This window comes from Falco punctatus (genome assembly GCF_963210335.1).
Source record: "Falco punctatus genome assembly, chromosome: 14".
NCBI classification, from domain to species: domain Eukaryota; kingdom Metazoa; phylum Chordata; class Aves; order Falconiformes; family Falconidae; genus Falco; species Falco punctatus.
Window position 1 is genome coordinate 11,363,391 of NC_137594.1, and position 22,942 is coordinate 11,386,332.

General features: G+C 39.8%; 1 protein-coding gene across 3 annotated transcripts in view; it reads left to right on the forward strand.

Annotated features, from left to right (window-relative positions):
* The window catches only part of GARRE1 (granule associated Rac and RHOG effector 1), a 63,327-nt gene that overhangs the window by 24,157 nt on the left and 16,228 nt on the right, over positions 1-22,942 (forward strand). For all 3 annotated transcript variants that reach the window (XM_080364988.1, XM_080364989.1, XM_080364990.1), the window contains 6 exons: positions 6,792-8,138; positions 17,452-17,658; positions 20,110-20,250; positions 20,541-20,636; positions 20,772-20,933; positions 21,898-22,056. In XM_080364988.1, coding sequence (XP_080221114.1) covers positions 7,644-8,138; positions 17,452-17,658; positions 20,110-20,250; positions 20,541-20,636; positions 20,772-20,933; positions 21,898-22,056 — 1,260 coding nt within the window. In that variant the 5' untranslated portion in view covers positions 6,792-7,643. The remainder of the gene's footprint in view (positions 1-6,791; positions 8,139-17,451; positions 17,659-20,109; positions 20,251-20,540; positions 20,637-20,771; positions 20,934-21,897; positions 22,057-22,942) is intronic.

Consider the following 22,942-nt stretch of genomic DNA (forward strand, 5'->3'; position numbering starts at 1 on the left):
AAAAAATCTCCATGTTTCTGTTTGTAATTGCTTCACTGGTAAATGAGATCAGTTTCTGTATTAATAAGTTGTTCTGTTTAGGTTTGCATACATTGAAATAGGACGATCAGGTTAAACTAACTACACAGTCCCCGTAGAGTATATCCTGTGAGCTATGGTCCCCAACTGGTGGGAGGGAAGGCACTGAACTGGTTTTAACACTGTGGCTGTTGACAACCATCTAATGCTGGAGTAAGTGGCCAGGAGAGCAGCTGGAGTGGTGAGTTGGTATTAGGAAGGGAAGACCCTTGAAGGTGGGTGTTTCCAACTGGAGCTTCATGGGATTGCTAACGGTTGGCTTGCTTATTTTTTGTTTTGGTTTGGTTTTTTCCTCCAACTGCTCTGGGCAAGCAGCCAAAAAGGAATCCCAATAAGCAATTCATGAGCTAACAAGAAGTAAAATGATGTTGGTATAATAGGCTATTTCTCTCTCTCCTCCTCTTTTTCCCCTTGTCATCCTCTAATAGGAGATTTTTACAACTTCAATGACAAAAAAACCAAGCAACCAAAAAATCATAGAGGGGGTGCCTGGGTCTTCTCGTGGCTGCAGCCCACCCTTTTAGAAAGGCTATCGGTCTTGAAAAGCGAGGTTGCCTTTCCTTTCTGGCTCTGTAGCCCAAGTCCGGGCCCCTGACCAAAAGCAATTGGGGTTTGGTGACGTGTGTTGCCTGACAATAGGCTGAGCTACCAGGACGCGTGTCCTTTCCCTGCTGGTGCTCGCGGGCTGCTGGGGATTTCATCGTGTGCCTGCATCCTGACAGCTGCGTGGAGTGAGGCCTGAGAAACTGTCAGCCTCGTTTGCCCTGCTGCTGAAGATAATGATACTTGTCAACCCCTATAAAAGCATTTGCATGCTTTAAGTATTTATGATGTGTTGGTAAGAAATTACAGGTGCAAAATAGTTGGTGTCAGAGATTAATGCATATTTTCTGCCAGTCAGCATTACTTGGAGATGGCTTTTCTTGTTGACTGAAAAGTTTTAACTTTCAAAACAGAGTTTCAGCTCTTGTATTACTCTGAAAAGTTTTATGTCCAAGACAGCATTTAAAATTTGAAAGAAATTTTTAAAGCCCCACCCCCGTTCTATGCATTTCCTCTTTATGGATGGCCTGAGTATATTACACAGTTGTCATTCTTATGGCAATTTTAATATTAATAGGTATGATGTATTAATTGAGAGTAATGGAGATGATGTAGTTGAAATCAGAATTTAATTTCTCATGTTATGAGACTTGTGACTGAAATTCTAATATTCTTTATATAGAATCTCTGGTATGTGGTTTCCAATTTCTTGTATTTTTGAATGGGTATGTTTTGTAAATGCTGAACACACTGTATAGCTGTAGGTGTAATCCATTTTTAGTTTGGGATAGTGTAAAATGAATCAACTCAAGAGTTAAAAATCTGTAGGATGCTATATTGATGTCTGTCTTAAAATCCTGCTCCAAAAGTACTTGGGACCGCTTGACTGTTTTGCTTAACCTGTTTGTTTAGGAGGATTCAGAAAAGTTTATTTGGAGGAAAGATTTTCCACCATCTGTTTTAGCTCACTGATGTTCTTACCTACAGTTAGTAGCCTGTCTAAAAGGAGAAGCCAGAACTAACCCCTTACACTGAACACAGCCTGTGGCTCTACCCTCTGGATGAGGGTCTGGTATGGTTCATTTGTGTCTTGGGCGTGCTGGTATGGTCTGCTTTACAAGGCCCCTATCCGGGACTGAATTTCAATTTTTCATGTTTAAGTACTGTGCCTGTGCTTTCATGTAGGCTACTGGTTTGAAGCCTTTTCATAGTTGGGACTCTCAGTGCTCCCTTCTCCAGAATCCCTTGCTGTTGTCTCTTCTGTCCTTGCTGTCACCTCCCTGCCTTCGCCCTCTCCAGTGTGCGCTGGGGGGGAGCAGAGCAGTGGAGCCCATCTTGCGATGTGCTGTGTGCTTGGCTTTGGGTCAGGGCTGGGTGTTGCTCTCTGCTGGGGGTCTCAGCCTGAGGCTGCTGCGTACCCTTGGTCAGGATGTTTGGAGGTGTGTTGTGAGGTGCTCATACACAAATTGACGTTCCTTGGGCCTTGGCAGGTGACGCTTTTCGTTCTGAGCCAGCCAGTGGAAGACTGGTGTTCAGGAAATAGGGTGTGGGCTTCCCCTACAGTTCTGCTCCCGGTTTGCTACTCGAGTGTTGAAGACCATTTGGGATATTTGAATTCTTTTCTAAGGTATCCCCATTTGGATGTTGGGTGGCCTGGCCAGCTGATGAATCTGATGTACACATCAGTGACAGCAGAACTTGAAGGTGGAATGATGCCTTCCATAGCGGAGTAACTTGTGGATTTGCACGGGCTTTGTGTGACTAAACGCGAGAGGGAATTGGTGTGTTCTGGACAGGAGGCCCTTGGCTCTAGCAGCTGGCTGGCCTTTTGGCCTTGCTGTAGGCTTTGTTTGTTCAGGCTTTTCCCTGGTAAGCAATCTCGCTGTTCTGGGTTGTTTCTTTTGGAGCTACTTTTTTTTGGAACAATAATTGAATTAGTTGCTTTCATATTTCATTGTTTCACATGAATGGTGCTTGTTCATCCTGAGATTTGGAATCTGTCTCATAAAACTAAACCGGATGTGCAATATCTGGAAGTGTTACTTTCAGAAAGTTTAGCTCAAGTATTTTGGGTTATCTTACTTGTATATGTTACATTGCACATTCACTGAAAGGACAGTAGAATTCATAAAGAACATCTTTGCAATCAGTTTTTAAAACTGAGATCGGAATTTTTTTAAAGCCTGAAAAAAAGTTTTTTTTTTTTTAAATCAGAAAGTTTTTAACCACTATGGCCCGCAAAGCATTCATGTGGATGGTAAATGAAGTTGTCTGAAAGGAAGTTGATAGTATGGGTAATTGTGTAACTAAACCAACTAGTGAAAGACTTGTACGTTTTACTTACTACTTCCTCTGCTCAATTTCCTGTGTTGATTCAGGGAAAAAGTTGCCGCCGTTTCTAGGAGGGCCATCCCAAACTGGATGGATGGGGGATTAGACTGCTTGTTGCTGGCCCAGAACAGAAACTGGGAGGTGCCAGATTCTGTTTGTTGAAAGTCTTCCCTGTTAATTTGTCTCTTACAGTCAGTGAATATGGAGGAAATACTTTTAAGTTTCTAGGAAGTATCTAAGCAAAAAATTGGGGATGTTGCGTTTAGAAAAAGAATAGTGAACTTGATTTGCATAAGCAGTCATTTTCATGCAATTTCTGTTTCCTCTATGCCATTTTTAGAGCAGCTCGTTTAGATATCTGCTTGATTCTCTGTGGAAGTTCAAATAGTTCAAACTAGTAGCAGTTCCTTAACTATAAACATGTATAAACGCATAAACAACGTGGTGAGCTTTTTCAGTAGTGTTTTACAGCTTTCAGCAGCATAGTGTTCAGTATGGAGCTTGGTTTTTATATTATATATTAGTTCTATTTATAATGTCTAATAGTATAGGAAGAACACTGTTTTGGTCTTGATTACATAAAGGAAGGAATGCAGTTTATTTATGGCGTGCTGACATTTTTTATATTTTCTACATTTGATTTCTGTGAATATTTTTGTTTTCTGCGAAGTAAAGTACAAGCTTAACATTTATATTTTTTGATTGATAGCATGCTGTTCTTGTATCACTAGAATGAGCCACTTTGGTTTATTTGGGTTTTTTTCCTGCTATTATGGCAAGATTTAGATTTGGTATAAAGTTCAGATAGTTACAATATGGAGCCACCAGTTTAGTCCATGCACCAAGAGCAGTGGGGGAACCATAGCACTGGGGAAGGGAGAGGAGAGTGTGGGAATGTTCTCCACTTCAGTTTTTCGGGAAAAGATGGAAAAGGAAGAATGTTTATTTTGTACGTAGCATGTTGGAGATCTCATTAGAGAAAGTGTAAGATACGTAGCATTTACCTGCATGCCTAGTGTTGAGAAGTGTTGAAAACTGTAGCTTTCCTCCCTCTAAATAAATACCTCTTTAGATGCTGAAGATATAAGCTCTTTAAGCTTTTGTGCTGATTTTATTACAAGGGAATGTTGAAGTTGTCAAGTAATCGTAAGTTGCATGTTGAATAAGTACATGCAGCTTTGACTATGAAATTGTCTAGAAGTAAACCACAATGATTTCTCATGTTTGTTTATAATCTGTAGAAGATATGAAAACACCTTTCCCCCTCCCCCTCCCCCATTGCATTTATGTTCTTTTAGGAGGTAGCAGTTTTATACATTGGCTAAATATCAGGCAGTTTCAGATGGTGAGTTCAGTGTCTTAACTTGATCCTGAAAGTGTAATAATAATCAGTGTGTAATCAGAACCACCAAATTGTAGTGCATCTCTAATTTGCTTATCCAACTCAGTATTGTATAGCTTGAAACCCCCTTCTTAGCTTTTTCTGCTTTTGGTGTTAATTAACATTTAGATGTTTCATAAGCATTTCTTAAGTTCCTCTGCAATGTGAAATTCATGTCTACTTAGGGAAAATAATCACCAATTTACTTATACAACGCATATAAATTAACCAACTCTTTTGTTCCATCTACATTTTTATGCAATCAGGAAAACCAATTTGATCATGCTTTCCACTGTAAGGCATCATAGCTTGTTAAAGCAAGACAAAACCATTTTCAGTTATATGTATAATATCAAGACCTCCCAGAAAATTCAATTTTTAATGGGTTTATTGCATTTTCATGCATTCAGTGTGAATATTGAGAGAAGTATAAAGTAGTTAGGAAAGAAAGAAATCGACTTAGAGTATTTTAAGGGGTACTGAAATGTGTATGGAAATTTCTGTTGTGTTTTATCTTTTTATCATGTTTTAAAAAGTTGGAATACCTAAGAATATTTGCGCTAGATCTCAGAAGCAGAACCCCCTGCAGCAATGGCTTCCTGAACAACTTGTGTGTTGTTTTAGTGGGTGTGAACTATCTGGTTCTATATATTGTTTTGTCCTGCTATGTCTTGCCTTTTTTTTTTATCTGTGAGGTTTTTGTATCATACATATGTGTCAAAACACATTGTGTGAATGAGTTGATATCCTGTTTGTTCAGACAGGTGGGAATAAGAAATTTTGACTGAAGATTAAATCTGTATTCCCCAACCATTTTGACAATATTAATACAGGTTTCATATCTCAAATCTAACAGCTAAAGGAACACTGTGTTGTTGAATTAAAGGGCTCCTTCCTGTTACATCTGGATTAGTCTTTCAAGTGCTTAGGGAAGAAAATCCTATTATGAATTATTGTTTGATATTAGCCTTGTACATTGCAATTGCTGCAGTAAAAAAAAAGAATGGCCTTATTTGATGAGATCAAGTTATGTGTCTGTGTAGGAGAGGGAGAGAGCAGCCTAAAGTGTGACTAATAGCTAGGACTAGATAAACTGAATGAACAAATTTTCTCCACATTGTGCTTTCCTTCTGATAATGTCCTGACATTGTTAATCGGTGTCTTCTGCAGTCTCAAGAAATAGAACATTTCTGTCTCAAAGCAGGGAACGCTGTAGAAAGTTACCTGTTCAGGACATTAGTGTGGGGTTGCTCACCCTAACCCCCCTGGTGGGGTAAGAGGTAATTAGGTCAATGCAGTCCTAACTCTGGCACAGAAGACAGGAAGATGATTGAGGTGGGATTAATTGGCAAGCTGTAAATTCATAGTGCATTAAAAAAATAAAAATATTGTCACGCACAGGTGTGTATAAATATATGTGTGTGTTTATATAAAATCTGTCTGTAAAGATAGGTAAATGAGTACCTAGGATAACTGACCATTGTATGGATATATGACTCCAACTTGCAAACATGATCACGAGATGCAAAGCCCTTTGCAGTTAAGAGCTGTGTTTGGGTAAGGGTAAGGGCTTAAAAATCTTCATGCCCTTTTCCAGATTCATAGAATCATTTAGGTTGGAAAAGACCTTTGAAACTCCAGTTTCTCCAGCCTGGCCATCAACGTGTCCTGCTGCAAACTGACCCTTTCTCACTGCTCACACTCTGTTCACCTTCCTACAAAGGCCTTCAAGAAAGCACTCTTGGCTCTCCAGTTGCACCAGTTTGCTAGCAGGACCAGGGCAGTGCTAGAAGCTGTATTTCCTCCTTACTTTCATGTCTGGTGAGAGCGTTATTTAGGCCAATCTGTTAGGCAGTTCTGCCTCATATAATTTCTTGTGTGTGAATAGATGCTGTCTGTCATCTGCAATGGGATGTGTATGCTGTATTTTTCAGCTAAACTCAGTTAGGATATAGACAGTTTTGTCTGCCATTGTACTGAAAAAAAGCTCGAGGACCTGTATCATTGATTTAGTAAATTATTAAAATGAATGGGTTTCTCAGATTTCTGCTATAAATTATAGTGTGTGAAAAAAGGTTTCATTGACTTAATTCTTAAATTATTTTAAAAGGATGAGGTTAGAAAATGGGATTAACTCCCCCTGAGCTCTGCATTAATAGCCTTCTGCTGTTGTTAACTGTGTAAGGGTTGCACTGGGGATTAACTACACTCTTTAAGTTTGACAGGCTAGAACAGGAGAAATAATAGGAAAATATTCAGCAGCGTTGCGTTTAGCAACAGGATGACACCAGCTTGTAACTGCCTTTTAAAATGCCAGTGCAACTCTCCCTTCCTTTCGATCTCGTGCGTTGTTGACAACATAGGCCTAGAAAGTATAACAGGACACTGCAGGAGTTAAAATCTTAAACCTTCTCAATGTTCCATAACATTTTAAACTTTTTTTTTTTCCCCTTCACAGGAAATGACCTAGAGGCCTTACAAATACATTTGTGCATTTTTGTTCTGAGTCTACAATTGAGGGCAAATGCAGTCTGGAAGCACCACTTCTTAATGTTACAACGGAAACAACTACCTCAACAAACAAGGAAAGGGGAAGAAGGCTTGCAATAATAAACACTCTAATTTTTAATAGCTTATATTTGCAAAGTCTTCTGTAAACAGAGTCCAGATTTCCCCCCCACCCCCCCCTCCCCTCCCCGTATTAAGAAGAGACACTACAAGTGAACTAATTTGGCAGACTGGATCTGTCAAGACATTTGAAGATACTTGATCTGCTGACGTAAGGATTTGCTTTTTCAAGAAAGGAGCCTCTGCACTGCTTTTACAATCGCTGTTGATCGGTGGTTTGCTCCACTTTTCCTGGTATTACTAATGGGAAAATTGTTTTAAGATATTGCTTCTAAAACTATTATTTGCATTGAAAAAAATAACTTTTGTAGACGTCACAGCAAGTGACAATAATATGCTCATGAAGAAATCGTAGACGATAACTTCTCTGCTCCAGTGTTGCTTTTCTGTGTGCAGAGTGGAATACCAAACGAGACAGAGCATTATTAAGATACTTCGGCTTGCTTTTTGAGTACAGTTTATAACTGCAGCAGGGCTGCACTGAACACTGAAATACGAAGTCAGCAAATCTGCTGCCTTTCTCACTGCTGATACAGATTATACAGACGCTTGCCTTTTTGAAATGCCTTTTGTGAAACCTATGTACACAGTACTCCACTGTTACTGTACATAACTATATATTTGAAGGAGGAGTTTGACAAGTGATTGTTAATTCAAGGAATCTTTGGACAAGCACTCACTTATGTATTGCTGTAGTGCACAAGAAAGCAAAATGGACTATAAGCGGCGCTTTTTGCTTGGCGGGTCCAAGCAGAAAGTGCAGCAACACCAGCAGTATCAAATGCCTGAGCTAGGCAGGACCCTGAGCGCACCGCTGGCATGTACAACCCCAGCATCCCCTTTGGTCTCCTCAGCTGCTGCGGGCAGTTGTAACCACCCTGTGTCCCATACTACTCCGATCGCAGACATCCAGCAGGGAATCTCCAAATACCTGGATGCACTCAATGTGTTTTGCCGTACAAGCACTTTCCTTACAGACCTTTTCAGCAGTGTATTTAGGAACTCACACTATTCTAAGGCAGCTATGCAACTGAAAGACGTGCAGGAACATGTCATGGAAGCAGCGAGTCGACTCACAGCAGCAATAAAACCAGAAATAGCAAAAATGCTGATGGAACTGAGTGCAGGAGCTGCAAACTTTAAAGATCAAAAAGAGTTCAGCCTACAAGACATTGAGGTAAGTTACCTTGAGGGGGATACTGTATTGCATGTGAATTTGTATAGTCCCTTAATTTGACTTCTCTTCAAAACTGCTTCTACACCAGGAGTTCTCTCTGCCTTGCTTTGTATTTGTGGGCAATGCTGGCAAAAAGAGAAACTCTTGATTTCTTATGTTTTCTTGTTGGAAAGTAGGAAGTCATTTGCCATGCCTGGCTTCCAGCTTCATTGAGTTAGATATTTAGTAGGTATTTCTGTTTACGAACTTGTACTCTATTTAAAGGTGAGTTACAATTAAGTTGTACTATGTATGTAATTCTAAATGGTGATCTATTTGGTTTAAACTTACAACTTTGTAATCCAACAACCTCTATCTTCTTTGGGGAAACTCTGCTTAGTTGGAAAATAACTGTGATGGTTTGACCTTGGCTGGATGCCAGGTGCCCACTGAAGCTGCTCTGATCACTGCCGCCCTCACCCAGACAGAGGAGAGAAAATAGAACAAAAAGCTTGTGGGTTGAGGTAAGGGCAGGGAGATCACTCACCAAATACTGGCACGGGCAATATGGACTCAACTCAGGGAGATTAGTTCAATTTACTACCATTCAAATCAGGAAAAAAATCCACCTTCCCCCCACCCCTGCCTTTTTCCTGTGCTTAACTTCACTCCTGATTTTTCTACCTTCTCCACCTGAGAGGCGCAGGGGGACAGGAATGGGGGCTACGGTCAGTTTACCACATGCTGTTTCTGCCGCTCCTTCCTCCTCACACTCTGCCCCTGCCCCAGCGTGGGTCCCTCCTGCGGGAGAGAGTCCTCCATGAATTTCTGAACTTGAGTCCTTCCCATGGGCTGTGGTTCTTCATGAGCTGCCCCTGCCTGGGTCCCTTCCACAGGGTCACAAGTCCTGCCAGCAAACCTGCTCCAGCCCGGCTGCCCACGGGTCACAGCCTCCTCCGGGCATCCCTGGCCCCGGCCTGGGGTCCCAGGGGCTGCGGGTGAGGGTCTGCTCCCCGTTACCCCCCGGGGCTGGGGGCACAGCCTGCCTTGCCGGGGGCTTCCCCACGGGCTCCGGCGCCTGGAGCCCCCCCGGCCCCCTCCTGCCCTGGCCTGGGGGGCTGCAGGGCTGTTGCTCTCCCACGGGCTCCCTCCCCTCTCCCCCTGCAGCTGCTCTTGCGCAGGAACTTTCCCCCTTTTGAAACCCGTTATCCCAGAGGCGCTGCCAGCGTCGCTGCCGGGCTCGGCCTTGGCCAGCAGCGGGTCCGTCTGGGAGCCGGCTGGCATCGGCTCCATCGGGCACGGGGGAAGCTGCTGGCACCCTCCCACAGAAGCCACCCTGTGCCCCCGCGAGCACAGCCCTCCACACAAACCCACTACAACAGCAATAATGCAAAACAACAAAAAAACCTAACCAAACCAACCAACACCACCTCCAAATCAACTAAATAAACAATTTCCTGGTTTGTTAGCTAATGATGTCTAATGATACTGAGCTGTCATATTCTAAATTAACCTATGCTTGCCTTAATATTATCCATTCTGAGAGGAAACCTGTGCACTTGGGAGTGGCACATTGTCATCAGTGTTAGTGTAAAACTTCATGTTAATTGACTAATAATCAGAATTTATGTAAAATTAGTGTTATCACTCTTCAAAGCATCTTTGTGGTTTCAGGCTGTTGTGATTAAAAGGAAAATACCATGCTAGCTTGGGAGATTTGTGCTGTAAAATTTTGTCATGACTTTGCTCTAATTTCCACGTGCTGGCAGCAAGTGCATAGCAGTCAGAATTCAGACGTGTTGAAGCTGAGAATCCCCAACTCCCATCTTGCCTGGCTCGGTATTTCTGGGTATTTCTCCTGTTGTAAATGTCTTAATTAGGTAACAGGCAGTGTTAAGTGATAGTCATATGTGAATCCCTGGTGTTTTAAGTAATTTCTCATGTTTTGACATAATTCTTTACACAATCCTTGCAAACTTATTCCTACAGAATTCCATCCTGTGTGTAAAACTTATTTTTGAGTTCTCTTATTTTTGATTTAGGTTTCAGGTAACTTTAAGGATGAAACACACACATGCTTATCAAGCATTATCTGCTTTCTGTAACCACACAGCTTAGAAAGAAAGCAGTTAAGTAGAATGCTATTTGTAGTACATAATTGTAATGAGAAATATGACTGAGAGTTTTCAGTGTTGTATACTTAATATAGAATGAAGTAAGGTTGGCTATATATTTATTATAAATGTCTTCTGTCAACTAGTATTTTTGAAAACAATCTAATAACATCACAATGTTTAGCTAAGGCTGTGGGGGAAAAAATGGTTTTGTAATTTAAGAATCACGAATTTATGCGATTAAAGACCTTGATTATACCTGTGCCAAAAGACTAATTTAAAAAGAACAAAAACATACAAAGCACTGCGTGTCTTCAAGGGTTCTTTGGTGGACTTTGAAACCTAGTCAAGCAATTCTAGATGGTAATTCATACCCGGCCCCACATAGTATGGGGAGAGTGCTTCTGCAGTGGTGAGTGGATTTCTTGAGCAAAAGCAACGCACTGTTTGCGTAAGTTGGCCGTGTGTCCTACCAGCTTAAAGCAAAGGTAGAGAAACTGGCTTTGGTCCCTGCTTGACCAGTATAGACTTAACCCTTGTTCCTGAGCTCCATGTGCAACTGCAGTGTTCTCTTCAGCAGGCAGCTCTATGGTAGGAACAAATGTAAAGAGAATGCAGGTGAAACAGCTGGATTGTTTGGTTTTCTTTATAGGCATATCTTGTGGAAATTGACTACTTGTCATTGTACTTTTCTTATATTTTTCCCTAATTAAAACTGCATCTTGCACATGGCTTTAAAAAGTAAATACACCAGATTTATGGGATCTTTTTACGTAATGTGGCAGGTATTGCATTTTGCTTCTGCTTAAGAATGAGCAAAAAATTAAGGATTTGACACTGACGCGCATGGTTGTGTTAGACGTCAGTGGGGAGCGTGGTTTAAATGACTTAAGTATATGGGCAAGCTAGCTGGGGGATTGTGCCCAGGAAACTGTTATCAGTTGCTCATTGTTGAAACGGACCTTGGCAGAGTTCGGTACAGAGAATATATTTGTTTGTAGGTGACTTGAAAGTACGTGATATAAGTAGGATGGAAGACCTGCTGATATAAAAATAATCTGAATTGAACAAATGAGTTTTCCAGTTGGGATTGAATTCAGAGGGGAAAATGGAATGTTACAATATTTCAATAGAAGTTTTCAGCCTCCCAAGTGGCAGCAATTGTGGAACAGTTCTTGGGCTTGTGGTAGATGTATATTGAGTAGGAGTCAGTGTTGTGCAGTTGCACATAATAAATCAGTGTTGTTGCTGTTGTGCAGAGAGGCAGTTGTCGTGTATTTAACGTGACTGTAACCTGCAAGAACCATGAATTAAGCATTCAACTCTTCACTGGTTATTATGGCCTTAATTACAACAGTGCACCCATGCACCACTGCTGTTGCTCTTAAGACAAATAGTGAACAACTGGAGAGACACCAGAGGTCAGTAGCAAGAGTAATCAGGTATGCAGGAAATAAGACTTCAGAGGACAAATTGAGAAGACTGACTCTACGGAAAAGAAGACCAAGAAGGAAAATCAGAATTGTCCAGGTATGTAAGAAGCTGTTGGAAGACATGGCAATGTTCTGTTTTTCGTGTCCATGCAAGGTGGAGCAAGAAGTAATGAACTTAAAATTTCAGAAAGGAAGATTCATATTAGATGCTGTGGAAATACTTTGTAATGTTAGTGAAGTGCTGACACAGACTGCTACAAAGGGTAGGGAGCCTCCATCATGCAGAACTTACAGAACAGGTTAAACCTGCATCTAGCAAAACTGACCCAGGTGAGATTACTCCTTGCTTGGGACAGGAGGATGACCTTTTGATACCCTCTCCTACTCTGCATTCCTGTGATTTGAAGACCAGGCTGTTTATTTTGAAACTTTAGTTAGTGTGGTTTGGGGTCGTGTCGTGTCCCCCTGTCCCCCCTCAGTCTATAGAAAATTTAACATTTAGTAAAACTACCAGCAGGATTAAAAAATTCCTAATGGAATCAGAAAAATATGAAGGGCTTGCCTGATTTCATCAGTTAGCTGACCAGGGAAACAAGGGGAAAAGAGTGTGAGAGACAGTGTAGTTGTTTCCTTGGAAAATATAAGGGGGGGAAAATATAGTAATATTTGAAGTTGCTTTTGCAGCTTCTCTAGTAGATGACTGAAAGAACTTTAAAACTCTGAGAAAGAATTGAGAGATGGTCGAATGTTTGAGAGGCAGCTCAGGAATATCCTATGAATAGGTACTCCAGAGCCTCTTATTTGAGGGATGAGCCTGGTATTAGGGAAGCAGTGGGAGGTGAGCTGTAATTCAAGGTGGGGTAAGAGGACGGAATCCCAAATTCGTGAGAAGGACATGAGAATGAGGCTTTTTTCTATGCACGAGCCCAGCTAAGGAAAACGTACTTTTCCTAAGACTTCCTCAGCAAAGGCTGTATGTTTTGAGGAAGAATGAGAAATTTAAGCAGAGCAGGTGGCTTTAGAAATTTAGCAGAGAGCTATAGCTTTTCTGTGGTGCCACACATTTTTCTCTATTGTGATGGGTGCTTAGCCCACAGGGAAGGCAGTATTGAGAAAGCATCAATACTTTCAATCAAGAACAATCAAGTTCTGATGAACATACGCAACATGCATGAAAAATGTTGTGCAACCCAAACTGGACTGTGACAGCAGTGGATGAGGCTTTTAATATTTTCTTTTTAGCCGAACAAAGCTTGCTAGTTCACAGTTGATGTCTGCCAGGATGTATAAGAAGGTTGATCAAAGTGTTGGTGACAGATGGAGTGTCCCAAGGTTTCTTAATTTCAGAAATGCAAATACTGATTTTTATTTTCTGCCTTTTCTTTTCCCCTTGTAAAAACCTTTGAATTCTCAGGTGTTACGTGCCTGTATGGGTGAGTAACAGCTTGGAAATCAGGGGGAACAAGAGTTTTTTATGTTAAATTTTCCAGATCTGTTGTTAAAGTTTTGTGAGCTGGAAGAATGCAGTAAAACTATACTTCTGTTAGTAAAACCATGAAAGGATATCCTCTGTGTTTGTGTGTGTGTGTGAAATTAAAAGTGGAAAAAAGTTTGTATATTTTCTCATTTTCTGTCAAGCTTTGCAGCAGCCTCGTTACTGCAAAATACAAATAGTGAATCTTGGTTTAGTTACACAGAACTGGTGTATTGTCTTTAAAGTGGGAGTAGTGACAAAGATGTATGTGTTGCCTTCCTAAACAAAAGGGAAGCATGAATGGGCACAGGATATTAACTTGGATGCCTCATTTTTTATTAAATGGAGATATTTTTTTGCTTTTATGTGTATAAAATAACTGAAGATTTTTGAACAAGAAGCTTGTGGAACAAAAATGTCTGAGTAAATATAAAATGTGGCCTTTCCTTAGCAAACATGGTAAAGCCCAATTTAAATATTTTTTCTAATTTTTCTTTCCTGTGATTTGTGGGGATTGGCTTGAGACTTTTCTGAGTTGAAGAACTGTTAGTAGCAAAAAGCTGCTTCAAATCAGTCGAAAATGCTACAGCTTGCTGGAATGCCATTGTGCTCTTCTCTTAGTCTATAATCTCATGGTCTGCTCTCAGATCTACTAGCATTGTCTTTAAAAATGTTTTGTATTATGTTTTAATAGCTGCTTTTTCATTTTTAAAATGCTTAACACTTAAATGCTTTTTTGCTAAATTATAGTTCCCATTTTAGTAGCTGTCAATATCAGATTATCGCTGCTGGGCTTTTAGGTTGACTGTTAGCCGAAACGAGTCTGTTAGGTTGCCCATGTCTCACAATACTGTAGAAGTAAAGGTGTGACTTTGCTGGCATCTGGTTTATCTTGTAGATAACTCTTTTTCCAGTAAGCAGGATGCTGTCTTCCCTTGGTGGTATTCTGGTCGTGAGATCACTCTTCTGAATTGCAGGGCATTGCTAAACAGTACAAATGAATAAAATTCTGCCCACTTTCAGTAATATGTGGGAAAGAATGTTATCTCAAAATCTGATACACCAGTTTAAGTCATACCTCATTGTTAACTTCATTATATTGCTATTTTAATCTGGTCTCTTCAGTGGGTAGACAGGTTGTGTACAGGGCTTATCGTTACCAAAGCCATTAAGAACTCTGTTAAGGGAAAAGGGGGAAACCACTGAATAAGTGTGTCGTGGTGCTTTGCTTTGTTTAGGAAAATAGACCGAAAAAAAAAGAGAAGAAAAAAAAAAGAGAGAATTTTAATACCTAAAATGCTACTTGGAACAGCAGGTCAGCATTTGTATCATTGGAAGACTGAAACTGGTTATTTCCTGACTTTAGTAGTAGTGTTCTGTTTTAAACAATCTGTTGAATAAGATTTGCTTGCCAGGGAATTGGCATGGCATCACTGTTTAGCAATGAAATCTGGAAATTTTGTGTGTGCCCTTTGTCCAGAAAAATATTCCAAAGCTGATCGTGTGCCTCTATTAGGAGGATAATATGGGACAGAGTAATGTAATGCTGCATCTTCCCCCTGACACTCCTGTTTGTATGCAACTAGTTTGATTAAACTCACCATCTGTTTCAGAGGCAAGGAGGTCTCAAGAGACCGCCCCAAAAAGTCCCATTGCTTCCAACTGCCTAAACAGGAAGACAGATTCCTTTAGGTAAGGTTATTTGGCTGCTGAGCTAGATAGCTGTCCAACCTGGTAATGGGTTAGGAAAGTCAAGGTGCTAGAGATGTATTTCTTGGGACAAAAAGTTTGCAAGCTGAAGACCTCATTGTATATGCAATCTAAATGATTCTAAGAAATGCTTTAAGAAAACACCACCACTACCAAGAAAAACTTACTAGTTGAGACTTGTGATGATTCCAGTTCATCTTTGATTACTACATAGTCTCTAGGTTTTAGCTCTTAGTATGGTCTAAACCAGGAGAGTCAAACACTTTTGCATGGGAAGGTAGGAAGAAAAAAGCTCAGAAAAGAGATGGTGGTGTCTTTAACTGTGAGAGGAAAACACACATCCATATGCTAATATTGTTCTGCAGATTTTGCAGCAGAGGTTCAGTATATTGCTTTACACACTTCAATAATTGCTGGCCAACCCTGGCTCTATATGTTAAACTAGTGGCGGTCGTATTTCTTTCCCACAGTTAAGACAAGAGTTTGAGCTCTTTGGAAGTGAACTTTAAAGCAAAGGGAGTTTGGCATCTGCAGTGAGTGTTTAACAGTGCAAAAATCCTCTACCACTTGGATTTTATTTAAGCAGCTAAAACCATCCTTACCCATTTCTGAGGAAGACTGAAATAGATTATTTTTCAAACAAAATAGACGTTCAGTAAAGCAGATGTTACTATTTATCTTTACTGTTTAACATTGTAAATTATACTAGGAATGTTGTGTGCTGCCACTTAAAACCTAAATCATTTGTTTATTTTGAGCACTATTCCCAGGCAGGGGAAACTTCAACCTCTGTACCTTAAATATTCTTTGAAACTTAATCGGCTTGAAATTCCTAATGAGTCCTAGTTTCTTACTCCCCTGAGAACTGTATTCTTCATACAAAGAAATATTCAGATCACCAGTTGCCATTTCCTGCAGTTATTTTATAAATCTTTCTAATCTTGTAGCCAGGAAAGTTGGAGTGTTACTCATTTTATCATTTGCTGACTTCTTTTTTAATAAGGCAAACTCCACTTTCAGAGGTCAGCTGAACTACCAAAAATGTTTAATTTTATGCCTTGTACAAAGAAGGGAAGTGATTGAACCAGAATGGAATGTCAAAAGGAGTCTGGATGCAATGGAAAAAAGCATTGCCACCACTGGTTCTTCTGAAGTAGATAGTTAATGCATATAACTGTTTGTGATACTATAGTCTTGCCAGTTAGATCACTGTGTCTGAATATTTTTATTCCAGAAGAATGTAGTTGAAAATAAGCCAGATGATTTATTTGCTCCAAGGCATGATGGCTTTGTACATTATCTGTGTATCTTATGAATTATTCCTAAAATGGAATTCAAGTTGAGTCTCTTTTAATAAATCAAAGTCAAATATACTTTTTAAACCCCTTTGTGTGACGAACTCCATAAAAGAAACAAAATGCTTTGAATATCTTTTAAATATTTTCTACAGTAATTCAGAAAATACTTGCTTCTTTGCTACGTTCTAGTTACGCTTTGTTGTAGCTTTTGTCTGCGTAGGAGAGCCTGACCCTGAAGGTAGACGGAGCACTCCTGTTTGTGCTGCTGTGCTCTCCAGGTTGTCCTTCTGGGTGGTTGCACTCCTGTCTGTTCTTCCACATGTGGTGGCTGCGCCTAAATCTGGAGTTTGCGTGACCTGTTTTGTTTTGCTTGTAGTAAGTGAGGCATATGTCTGTCTGTGGTCATGGTTCTCATTCTCATTCGCACTGCTGTGAGAGACGGAGGTGTATGGGGGATGCAAACATGCAGGGGACAGAGGTCCAGGACGTGGAGCCCAGCTCTGCCTGGCAGAGGTAGGCACCCTCTCCCCAGCTCGATGCTGGTGCTGCCCTCGGCCCAGTGAGTATGGGGAGGGACCAGCAGCCCTTTGCTTCCCTGCCTTCCCTCAGGCTTTCCGAGTGAGTATTACATGACCCATTTCAGTGAAATATTCTGAAGAGATTTGTGCCAGCGTTAGCAGTTCCTGTCAGACAATGCAAGTGACAGGGCTGCAACTTTGTGCATGCATTCTGCAGTCACTATTATATTCTAAAAATGGCACTGTGTTGCCGCTGTGTTATATGGCAAAATGTTTTTCATGCTTATTACCAGTTACTGCTCTGCTTGGAAGATAGACCGCTGGATTGAACTCTTCAGATTTTATGATAATATTTTAAAATTACTCAGATTTGTTTGTTTGGGGATTTTTAACATAAATTCAGCTAGGTCTACGTGCAAGTGGGTTTTGCTGTTTACTTTGTCCTTGTGAGAATGTGCTACTCCCATTTTTGTTTCATGTACTTAATATTGCTGAGTAACTTAACAAGGTTTTCATTCTTCAAATAATTGTAACTGGAGTGCAGAAGTAAAAATTACTTGGGATCAGTCTGATCTCCCCTTAATTCATAGAAACCAATGCTCACTCGCTGTTCACCTTCTATGTAAATTCTTAAATATCATGTGTTACTTAAGATCTGAAGCATTATTTTAATTACAAAAGATCTCTGTTTAACTTTGTTCACTGTTTGAGGTAAGAAACTAAAAGGAAGAAGGGAAACTTCCATGAAATCTATTTGCTTGAAACTGGTGTGTTTCTTCTCCCACAGGTACTTGGGCGATGTTTCTTGACGGTGATGCAGGTCCATTTCCAGTTCCTGTCACAAGCTTTGCAGAAAGTCCAGCCAGTGGCACACTCTTGCTTTGCTGAAGCTGTAGCTCAGGAGAGAAAGAATGTTAGTGGGGCTGGAGCCTCAAATTTAAGCCCCACAAATGAGCTAGAAGATGCAATAAGATCATGGAGAGGAGCAGCAGAGGTATGGAGGTCTTGCTGCAGTGACATTCTATTTAGTGAAAAGGCAGTTACATTTAGTGAAACCTAAATTCAGGCTGAATGCCTTAATAAAGGAAGAAAATCTCTGATTTTAAAGACATGTAGCATCTGAAGGGGGGGAACATGGTGAAGTTAGTTTTGGATGCTAAAACTTGTTTTACCTATATGGTGATTATACTATCTTTGCCCTGTGTAAAGTTTTCTTTGTGATATGGTTGTACATAAGGAGTGTGCAAACAAGTGGAAACAGCTTTTTGTCATTAGTAATAAATTAACAGTGTTCAAATGTGGTTTGGCAGAGAGAGGGCATTTAAAAAAAACGCCATACAAAAAGTCTTTGCACAAACAGAGCAAAATCTTGATGAAAAATAATTTAGATAATACCCATTTCTCTTAAATTTTGAGCATGGATTCTATTTTAGACTTTAAAATCTTTATGGTAACTTGTAATGCTTGTCTTCATGCTGTTAAACTTGATGTTGCTTGATCCATCAGTTGTTGGAATGTTAAATGTATTACTTGAATGTACCGCTCTCTGGACTTGTATTTTCACAAACACTAGCCATCTGTAGAATCCTTACTTTTCATGCTGAAAAAAAGTACTTGACAAAGAAAATTAGTTTTAAGAGCTTTTTTGCTTTCCCTTGCACTATTGAAGCCTGCAGACTGATAGATCAAAATGGATTCAGACACTGAGTGCACAGTTTCCTTAAATTCAGGTAACTTGGAGCATGTGCTTTTGAAGTCTTAATTTGGCAGCCCACACAGGTGCATTAATCATCTTGACTGGAAATCTTGTCAAGGTTTCCTTTTGTCAGCTAACATCTGTGAGGTATATGAAAGCAAACAAGTTTCCTTTAGACTATGAATGCAGAGGAATTATTTGTAACTTTTACTGCAGCGTAAATTTATTTCACTGGATACATTAAAGATTTGGGAGTGCTGTAGGTTTATTACAGACAATCCTAACAGGTCTAATTCTGGTATAGCTTTACTCCTTTTGCATTAAAATAGTTAATTTTATGTTTAATATATTTAGTCCCTTAAAACTATTACAATTCCTAGAAATGCCCTGCAATTGCTGTCAATTTTGTTTAAAATGTCGTTAAAATTAAACTTAGGTTTGCAGAATCTGGGACCTTAACTTTGTCTTTTACCTTCTTAACAGCCTACTTCAGCTGTTTCTGTTAATAAAACCTGTATTTTGAAATAGAGTTCAGTACAAGTATTACAGTAATCAAATCCCTTTTTAAATGTACATGGGGAGAACAGAAAAATATAGATTCTCCCTGCTTCTGGAATGACACTAGAAGAGCCTTCTCAATTTTTATGATTGACTAAAGTAACTAATCTGAAGGCTACGTGTGGGGTTTTAGGATAGCATAAGAAAAATCTGTGCTCTATAAATCGTTTATGTGCGTTCTGTCTCTGATAGACTAATATACAAGTCATTTTGATACAAGGGAGATTTGAAATACTGAGATCTTTCAAAAGTTTAACTTTGCAGAGTGAAAGTCAATCCATTATATTTCCATATAAAATCAGCCCCTTTGGCAGGAGAAGGCATTGCTCTTTCGGAGTAAAATTTAAGATGATCCTTTGTCAGTACCTCAAAACTATTTTTTCTTTTTAAGATACTCGGAAAATGCAGTAATTTTGTATGTGTTGATGAGGCGAGCAGTGTGTCTGACCATTGGCTGTAGTACCAAAAATCCCCAGTTTGGACATGCTGCTTTAAGCAGGACACCTTCCTAGACTAAAAAATAAGCCATATCTGAGGCCTTCGGTGCAGCTGAGAGTATATTTCTGTTTGGTTTACCCTGCTCAGTAGTGTAGTATTTTACAGTTAAAACTAGATACTTGGCTTTTTGTATTTCTTATTTTTCAAAATCATAATACGTAAAGCTATTCTCTTCCTGTGCTAAGATGATCTTCATCTTGTGTGGCTCTTCTTAAATTGCACCACAGTAATCACCCTCGATTTTATAAAATTTAGCTTCTCACGTACACAGGAGTGTTTGTACACATGATTAAATGTATCTTCTGTTTCCGTGGCAAGTAATACCCTCTGTGTGGAAGTTACAAGTCCCTCCTCTGGTAACCTCAGTCATCATGTGGCCTGTGTAACAGGATCCTTAGTCCTTAGAGGGACCTGAAATAGTAACAGCAAACAATGTCGAATTAAGTTGCTAGCCAACACCTGTGCACCGTACAAATTATGTGAGATTTGCACTTTCAGAGTAGCAGTGGAGGTTTAAGTTATAATAAATAACCTCCTCCAGATACTTTCTACCAGGTACTGCTTCTCATATCCTTTATAATGTTTTAAACTCTGTGGGTTCTTGGTTTTTTTTGCTCTTTTTTAAAATTTAATTAAGCTTGACCCAGTTTAATGTTGAACCTCTTTACCCTGGATTTTTATTTTGCATTGCAGGCCACATCTCGACTGCGAGAAAGAGGCTGTGATGGATGTTTGGCAGGAATTGAAGTTCAGCAACTTTTCTGCTCACAGAGTGTGGCAATCCCTGAACATCAGCTCAAAGAGCTAAACATGAAAATTGACAGTGCTTTGCAGGTGGTTTTTAAAGTCTGCTGCTTTCATGTGCATGTAGTACAGTCAGTGGGCCGAGGAATGAAATAGGGAAGGAGTATGTTGCTGCAGAAATATGTACCACAGGCAGCCATGAGGTATTTGAGAATTACAGTATTAGAATCTTATATAATAAATGTGTGTATGCCATAGAAGGGAGTAGGGTACATCCATGTAACAATTCTTATATATATATATATATCCAGACACAGTGACTGCGTGCTTGCTTACTTGCTGACATGCCTGTGCTGTCTCAACTTTTTGTTTAACGTCAGGCTTACAAAGTGGCTTTGGAGAGTTTAGGCCATTGTGAATATGCAATGAAAGCTGGCTTCCACTTGAACCCAAAAGCTATTGAAGCAAGTCTTCAGGTAGGATCTGCTAAACCTGTTCTCTCTTTCATCCCTTCTCACCTTGAAAATGACTATTGAAAAAAAAAATAAACACTGGACTTACATTAGGATTTTCTCATGTCTTTCTACTTGGTCTGTTCTTTTGTATTTCAGGGCTGTTGCAGTGAAGCTGAAGCCCAGCAAACAGGAAGGAGACAGACTCCACCTCAGCCAATTCAGTGTGAACTGCCCACTGTACCTGTTCAGATAGGATCACATTTTCTGAAAGGAATATCCTTTAATGAGTCTGCAGCAGAAAACCTGAAGCTGAAAACGGTAATAACCCTGAATCTGACCACAGGAGTGAAGGGGTGGGGTGGGGGGAGGAAAAAAAGAAAACAATAGTAGAACTCCTTAAAAATTCAAAAAAACTGCTGTAGAAGTTCAGTGCCAAACTTGATTTAAAAGTGCCTATTTTTAGCCTGACGTCCTGTGGAAACAAGATACTGATAACGCTGTAGGTCTGTGCCTGCTTCTGATAACATTTTAACCACCTGGGCAAATAATAGTCCATTCTGAGAGAAGCACAGAAGTCTAGAAGGTGATGAAGCTTCTGTGAACTGTGAAAATAGATGGGTTTAGGTATCAAGAAGTGCAGAGAGGAGTGAGCCCTTACAGATGCCCTAGCCAGGCACCTCAGAGCTTTTATATTCTTAGGTGTCAAAATAAGCTTGGCCCAGCCTAGTGCCAAGGGATGTACTTGAAAAAATATTCTGTAACACAGCACCTTTTAATGTCTTCTTACAAACTTTAATCAATTTTTTAAAAATAATTTAAAATCATGGAGAAGTTAATTGTGTTTCCAGTATAAAGGAATGGAAAAGATGTCCGTTCATAAGTAATTTGGGCAATTTTAATCAGCACTTTTACACTTTTTTTATTTTTTTTTTAAGATAAGCCCAGTTCCTTGCTCTTGAAAGAGTTGAAACAATCCACAGCTCAAAATGCTGCTGTTTGGTTGTCTTTGCAGTGCTTTTTGTAGTTTTGATTAAACCGTTTTGCAAGGATATAAGCAAAAAATACTGTTTGTGATTTTGGAGGAATGTTGTGTTCTAAAGAGCAGAGATATCTTCCATATTTTTGTTCTGCAGTTGAGCGCTTCTAGTTATACAAGACTGTTCAGAGGTAACAGACTATAGTTGGTTGAAAAATGTGTAGAACAATGATAAATACAAATGGAAGCCTCGGTGTTAACATTTTTGAATTGCGTGTTTAGTATGATGAATTTTTTTTTTTTCAGCACACAATGCTGCAATTGATTAAGGAAGCTGGATGCCATAATGGACTTACACCGCGGGATGACTCTCCTGTTACTGAAGTACTAAATCAGGTTTGCCCTTCCACGTGGCGAGGAGCCTGCAAAACTGCTGTACAATTGTTATTTGGCCAAGCTGGACTGGTAAGTCACTGTGAATAGACTTCGCAAAAAAAAGAGCTACTGAAACACCCTGAAGAGAAACTAGATATTTTTAAAGAGCTTGGGAATTAATTTCCAGTTTCTTACTTTGTCTTTCTCCACTTGTAACACTGTAGCCAATATGATTTATGAGCAAAATGTGTCCTTGTAGAATGCAAGGTCATACATGATATCTGTAGTTGATGGGAACAGAATATACTGTGTACTTTGTAGCCTCTGTTACTAGAGAGAACATAGAACTTGTAGTTCATACTGAAATAGAAAGGTTTCAAATCTAAAGATGATAGTGTTAAAAAGAAACACCCCTTCGTCTCCTCCTCTCAGATAAGCTTTAAAAACTGCCATTTTTTTCATTTCTTCTCTGCTTTGCATGGAAGGTGAGTTTCCCGCCCCAACATAAACCAGGAAGTCCCCTGCACCAACTAATGCTACCTGACATCTCCAACAGAGGACAGCGCCTTAAACACCTTGATATAGACACGTGTTCTTTTAGAAACAAATCCCATGAATTTTACAGTATCTAAAGAGTTGCTAAAAATATATGCTTGGAACCTATGCTGAAAAGAAAATGCATTTGTGCTCCCCTAACGTATTACTGCAATCTCTTCATTTGATAAAGTGGTCATTCATGACACTGGTTTTTTTGGACTACTGTGAATTTTCATTTGACTGGACAAACAAAATGGGGGCAAGAATGCAACAGGATAGGAGGGAAATGCATGTACAAAGGTACATTGTTGCCTATGATAATTTTTCAAGTATTCTTTGAATAATCTTTAACCTACAATGAGCTAAATGCTTCTTGCTAATTCATATACTCTTTCTTTGTTCAAGGTGGTGGCAGGCCATCAGGACTTTGTGACTAATT